Genomic DNA, 7051 nt, shown 5'->3' with positions numbered 1-7051 from the left:
TGAAAAAGCCATACCTCCGTAAGTTTTTGATTGTCACGAGCAACGTTGCGTCGTGTTTCTCCCTTGGCAAAATACCGAATGATACGATCCTATCCGGGTCCGCGAGTAGGTTTAGGTTGGTCGATCTATTAACTGTCAAGGAAAGCAAATGGCTCATTGGCAAAAGTAAAAGTCGAACTGAGCACAGAAGGAAATAAAACCTACTCGGATCTTGGAAACGGCTAATGTCGTCATAACGGAAAAAGAAAAACTTTGTGTCGTACACTCCTACATTGCTCGGATAGCTATGATCCCAGCTTGTATCGTGTTTCGTCTGGACAAGTACTAGGAATCCTTGTCCTTGCTCATTTTTAAGACATACGAGTAGCTGAGCTCAACGGCTGTTAACTAGCCCAGTCCATTCTCCCGACACGCAATATACATGGCAATGGTGATCATGTATGCGTTCGGGGTGAGCTGCATCGGTGCGATCCCGAAGTGATTGAGGACCGACCTGGTGAAAGGGTGGAAAGGAATCAATCCCCCACCCTTAAAGATATCTTCAGTGATCGCAGTGAAACCACGTGGTGGATCCCAGGTGGTGGATCCCAGGTAGTGTATGCCACCTTAAGGAAGACATCCACCCTGATAGCAAACTGACTAACTACCCTTTGCAGCTCGTCAGCGGTAAGCGTCGAGTAAATTTCTCGAGGGGGGACCATGAAAGCACCCTCTACAGGCAAGTTAATCCCTTCCTCGGCTCTGGTCGTTGGTGGGTCCATTTTGCAATCTGCAAAAGCAACAAAAAGGGTACCATTTAGTCTTCGTACATTTTCGTACAATGACATGGGTAAAAAGTTTCCCTCCTTAAACCCACATAAACCCTAACAAGTATACTTAAGAGCCTTCAGCAACTCCAACCCAACGGAGAACGTTTCGTCTCTGATGAGCTACCGACGAAAAACCATTGTCCGATGACTGCCAAAAGTTAGACATTAAAGACAAGAAGGAAGTCATCTTTATCTCTGAAAATGAGAAGGATTGTCTTTTCTGTTCCAGATATCAAACAAACGCCGCTCTGAAAAACAAGGGATCAAGACTAGGAAAGATTTCTTGTTCTCTGAAAATGAAAATGTTGTAGCTTCATCTGAAGAAGGCTTGAGGTTTTTATAATGGAAGGAGTGGAGCCTCGGTTTCCCGAAATCAAACAACGTTTGAGCGAAAAGTGCATCTGACTGTTGATCACGACCACGTGTCACGAATCAATGAAAAAGAGTGACCGTCACGTCTCAGGAAACCAGATCGTCACCCCTTCCCGTTGAAATGCTCAAGCGACAGCATGACTTCCCTTTCCCGCATTTAATGCACCCATTGCCGCATTCAATGCTCTAATAAGGAATGTCGTTTCAGCATGCTTCGCATTTAATGCGCATAGCTGGCATTTATTGTTCAAAGGACACGTCTGTCAGGGCAAAGAGCATTTCATTTAATGCGCTCACAGCTAAAGGTGCAATGGATATCTGAAGAAGTCGTCACCAGCAATGTTCTTCGTTATCGGTCATGAGGCGACGCGACTCTCTGAATTTCATCAATCACGAGGCGACCTGATTTTTCGGATCACTACAATCGCGAGGTGATGTGATGACCGCTGCGAAGCAACATGGCTATTTGTCCTAAAAAGTTTTTAAGTGAAAACAGGTTGAGAATATCCTCAGGTTGGGGTCACCACTAGCGTCAAATACCCGAGGTCAGGTTGCTGGCCATGAGGTCGTAGGTCCTCGGCTACCTGAGAGTGTCCCGACCTCATTTACAAACAGGTCGTAGCGACTAGCATATCTTCGGACACCAAATCGCAACATTTATAGTTTCCAAGGTTCGATTCTCAAACCTTAAAAACTAGGGGACTTCTGTTATGCCCTAAAAATATAGGGCTGACGTAAGGTCCAGTCAGCCTGTAAAAGTCATAGCATGGGTACACCCGTAGCCTGCTTCTGTCAGAATAGTGGGCGCGCGCCAGGCCAGTCAGGAGCTGTGATGATCCCACGTGTTCAATCCCTGCTCCAAATTAAGCAAATCATTATGGAAGGTCGGCAATGTGATATAAAGAAGGATTTTGTACGGATAATCCCACCTACCCACAGATTCAGTGATGATTGCCTCAATCCACTCCACTATAAATTAAGAGCCCTCTCTCATTGAAGGGGATTCGCATATTTTTTACTTTTGATTAGCTACCCTCTCTCTCTTGAGAATATACAGCATTTGATACCTTGTATTATCATTGTAAAGTTAGTCCGCTGAAACGACCTGACCTTTATCATTAATACAAACATCAGTGGACGCAGGACTTGCTTTCTTAGCATCCTAACCACTTTAAAACTCCTTTTCTCACTACATTTACTCTCAATTCTTTCTCTTTCACGTGTGTCTTCTAGGCTAGCTCAGCATTTCAGACGTGCGTTTCGTTGGTGTCAAAATCACGCATCAACAATGATCTTTAACTACATATATATTTTTTTATTTTGGTAATTTTGTTGGTTGGTTTTACCTTGGATTTTCCGTTCAGAAGATATGGAATATCAAGAATTTTTATGCTTTACATGGTAGGTAGAAAGTTTTCAATATGTATTGGTTCAAAATATTATTATGTAATTTATTTAAATATATTATTAATTAAATACCAATGTCAATATTACTAAAACAATATCAGTGGAAAAATGTTTAACGTTAATTCATTATGTAGATTTCAAAGTTTTAAAGATAATTGTTAATAAATTATTCACCTGTAATTTGATATAAATTCTTTAGCTTGCGTACTTAATTATTGTCCTTGATAAATTATTAATTTTGTTGTGTGATGCAATTTTAATTCAATAAAACCATCCTTATATTATTTTAATGTTAAAGTTAATCATATAACAAATTGGCACCAATTTTAGAAAGTGGCTTCAAAACAAATTATCTATAAAACAATTCCTTTTATATGCTTTATTTAAAAATTACACCATCATTAATTTCTATTATTCATAATAACACTATCATCATCAGATACACATAAGACTTTTTCCTTTACAGAAACAAATATCAATGTATAAACAATACATCGAATACATCAAAAACTTTCTCCCTTTAAGCAAAAAGATCAATGTAAGTTTATAATAAACGATGATAGATAATAAATGGTAAATCTGACAGTTGTTTATGTCTTGTATTAGGTTATTAGAAGCGTAAATATTTCTACAAGTAAAAGACAGTAAATTGGTATGTCTTATATATATATAATATCATGCATCCATTTATGAAATTCAAGTAAATTGACAGCCAATAATCATAAATTCTTTATACGTATAAGTAATTATTAACATGTTACTTTGAATAATACATTTTTAGAATAATTATAGGACAAGCCTTATCATATAAAAAATTCTAAAACAAGTGCAAAAGATTTCTTTCTATAAGTGCAAAAGATTTCTAAACAAGTAAGCATCACTTCAATCCTAGCCAAAATTGATGCATACAATAACTGCAAAATGAGATTTTTTTCTATCAGTGCAAAAGATTTTATAATCAATAGTATATAAAATGAACATGCATCTCCCAAAATTATATTGTCCCAAAACACAAACTAGGGTTAATCTAATTAAGAAGATGAACATGAAAGAGGGTCATCAAGATGTCAAAGCTTCATCAAGTTCTAGGAGTACTGTTTTGCTAGACTTGAAGCTTTCAAATCACGAGACTGATAATAAGCAAGAAAATGAGCAATTAGGAACAAGGACTTTCTCATGCAACTTTTGCAAAAAAGAGTTCTCAACATCACAAGCCTTAGGAGGGCATCAGAATGCGCACAAGCAAGAGCGAGCATTGGCAAAGAAACGACAAGAAATCAATAACGATCATCTTCGTCATATGGGTACTTTTGGATCTCCAAAATTATTATCTTATCCTTATTATCCAACTACTTCTCCACATCCATTTTATGGTTCATTGATCAATAGATCATCATCACTTATTGATAGCAAACCTTCATTTCCATGGTCCTCATCGGGGTATAATTGGTTTGGCCTTCACATGACCAACACTAATAATACACAATCCTCCATTGAAAGGTTAAGGATGATGAATAGTAATAATGGTGGATTAAATGGTATTAATTTTAGGCCACCATTTCCAAGATTTAGTTGTGGTTCAACAAATATTCAAGCTCTAAATTGGTCTAAACATGGAGATTATCGTCAGCAAGGTGACCCTTCATTATCAAAGAGTTGTGATCATGAGGATTCATCAGGACTTGATTTGTCCCTCAAGCTTTAATTTATTATTGTTGCATTTTAAATTTATGATTTCATGCCACACACATTAAATTAATAGTGTTTATTTTCTTTAATGAGGTAACTCGATTAGTTCCTCATGAATTAATTAAATGCTTATTTTAGATTTTAATTGCATTCACATGGTTGTTTATATGAGTTTGATTTTATATATAAATTTCACAAGAGAATTTAAAAATAAAAATAAAAAAAATGGAAGAAGAACGCAAAAAGAGTGAAATTGAGTTATTTGATGCACTTTGAATTTCTTTCCATGGCTGATATTTTATATATATACTTTTCTTTATTTACTACAATATACAATTATATATATCACAATCTAATTTTTAGAAGTATTTTTATTTTTTTCTCAAGAAAAAAAAAAAAAATATATATATATTAAAGTGAAGATAAGACAAGATTTGGTTGTCTTCAAATTTTAGATTCAATCATGGTATTAATAGATTATGATTCAAATAGCATAACCTGTTTTCTTCGAAGTTTAGAAAAATTTTGTGTAATTAAAAATTAAAAATCAAGGTATTAAATTGGATGCTTTCATGGAAATTAACTTCTCAATTTAACTCTAACAAAGCATATATACTCAACTTTGATCATCTTCAAATGATAGTTTAAGGATGTCTTGTATTGCTTGCAAGGACCAGAGAATGCTCTTTGTGACTACAAGATTGCAAAGTGACCAACATCATTCTGTTCGTCTTGTTTATCCTGTTGTTTCAATGTTGTCTCCTAGTTTTTGCAATAACTCTTTACAATCTGCTACTACTGCTGCCATTGATAGACCAGTTGTTTTGAACAAATAGGAGAATTGTGTTGTTTCAGCTGAATTAAATAATAACAGTGTTCCTATAGCTTGTATTAGCTCTCTTAGCTTGAAAAAATCAGTTGATTTGTAGAATAAAAGATGATCCATTTCCAACCAATTCAACAACACAACATACTCCAAAATCAAGTAAAAATTCGGTTAAATTAAAAACATTAACTAAATCACACTTATTTACAAATCCGGACTAAGACAAGTAGAAACACTTCAAGCCTAAAGAATTTCTCTACCAACTTGAATTGATTCACCACCAAATCCCCTTGCCAGGACTTGGATAAAGAATGTACACTCAAGAACATAAAAGTTCTCTCAAATGGATAAAACCAATTTCATATATTTCAAAAACTAATTGTTACAATGAAATAATTGTCTTTATATAGGCAAATATAAGGATAAACAAGTAATTGACAAATACAATAAAATGAAATAAACTTAACTAATATTACAAGCTATTCATTCAAAAAGCAAGGTCATGCCTATTTAATGCAAAGAGACATAATTCTCTAATTTTAGGATCTATGTCTTTAACCACCCTATTAGTTGAAATAAGCTTACTTCATTAGATCAAAACTTGATCAATGATCCTAATTAAGTCTACTAATAAGGGTGTAAGAATTTGAGCCTTAAGAATCATGCAAATGGATCCAATAAGGATTCATGTGGATCTTCCCCTTTGGAACGAGGCTTGGGCCGGATTGGACATTTTCAATGCTTCGGCTTCTTTCTTGGTGAGCTTGAGCTTGCCTTATTGAGCTTGGGCTTAGAATGGTTTGAGCTGAAAGGTTTGGACTCTCTCCCTCCTTGGAACTTGTTTGGGCCGAATTTCCTTCATTGCTTTCTACATTCCACAATCCAAGTGTTTTAGGAGTTGGAGTGAAATTCTTCAATTCAACCGAATTAGCAAGTGTTTTAGGACTTATAATTCCTTGTCCACTCATGTTTATAAGTGTTTTAGGACTTGTAAACATATCAAAAGGTTAGGCCACCCTCATGCTACTGTTTTAAGTCAAGTTTTGAATACTTTAAATCTTACCACGGAACCAGTATCCAAGCTTTCTTTCTGTGCTTCATGTAAACTTGGAAAACAAGCTAGATTACCTTTTCCAGATTGAACAACTACATATTCTGTTCCATTAGAATTAATATGCTTTGATGTCGTCTAGGGTCCCTCACCTATCGTTTCTTCAGAGGGTGACAAATATTATTTGACTTGTATAGATGCCTACAGTCACTTTACTTTGATATATCCTTTTAGAGCTAAGAGTGAAACTAAGCTAGCTTTCAACAATTTCATGTCATGGCTGAAAAGCAATTTCAAACTCCTTTGAAGTATATACAGTACTCGGATTATGGTGGTGAGTATATAACCTTACAGCCCTATCTTCAACAACATGGTATTCTTTTTAGATCTTCCGGTCAATATACTCCTCAGCAGAATATGGAAATGCTGAGAGAAAGCGGAGACACTTAGTGGAAATGGGATTAACTTTATTAGCCCAAGCTTCAATGCCATTGAGTTATTGGTGGCATGCTTTCCTTATAGCTGTATTCCTCATTAACAAGCTACCTACTACTACTTTACAAAATCCGAGTCCCTCTGAGAAATTGCCGCATAAGGAACCAAATTATAAATCTTTAAAGGTGTTTGGATGTTCCTGTTTTCCTTATCTTAGATCTTATACAAAAGCTAAGTTTGGTTTTCACACTTCTCAGCGTGACTTTCGTGGATATAGTGTACTGCATAAGGGATTTAAGTGTCTTCACTCCTCTGGCAGGATATATATATCTAGAAATGCATCTTTTGATCGACACAAATTGTTAGTAAACGGTCCCGTATACGCAGCGGAAACAAAAATTATAATATCAGGATCGTTTACATGAGCCAAGATCAAGGGTATGATTTTAGAATTTATATTAA

General features: G+C 35.6%; 1 protein-coding gene across 1 annotated transcript; it reads left to right on the top strand.

Moving 5' to 3' along the window:
- Window positions 1–3633: 3633 nt before the first annotated feature.
- Window positions 3634–4293, top strand: LOC116120317 (zinc finger protein 3-like). Its single transcript, XM_031406275.1, has one exon. The coding sequence runs from the start codon at window positions 3634–3636 to the stop codon at window positions 4291–4293; it is 660 nt and encodes a 219-aa protein (XP_031262135.1).
- The last annotated feature ends 2758 nt before the right edge of the window (window positions 4294–7051 follow it).

The sequence above is a fragment of the Pistacia vera genome, unplaced genomic scaffold, assembly GCF_008641045.1.
Source record: "Pistacia vera cultivar Batoury unplaced genomic scaffold, PisVer_v2 Contig93, whole genome shotgun sequence".
Lineage (NCBI taxonomy): Eukaryota > Viridiplantae > Streptophyta > Magnoliopsida > Sapindales > Anacardiaceae > Pistacia > Pistacia vera.
This window is presented reverse-complemented; position numbering and strand designations above follow the sequence as displayed.

What these genes read in the sequence shown, in the direction of transcription:
- LOC116120317 (XM_031406275.1), top strand. Translation starts at nt 3,634, where the DNA reads ATGAAAGAGGGTCATCAAGATGTCAAAGCTTCATCAAGTTCTAGGAGT.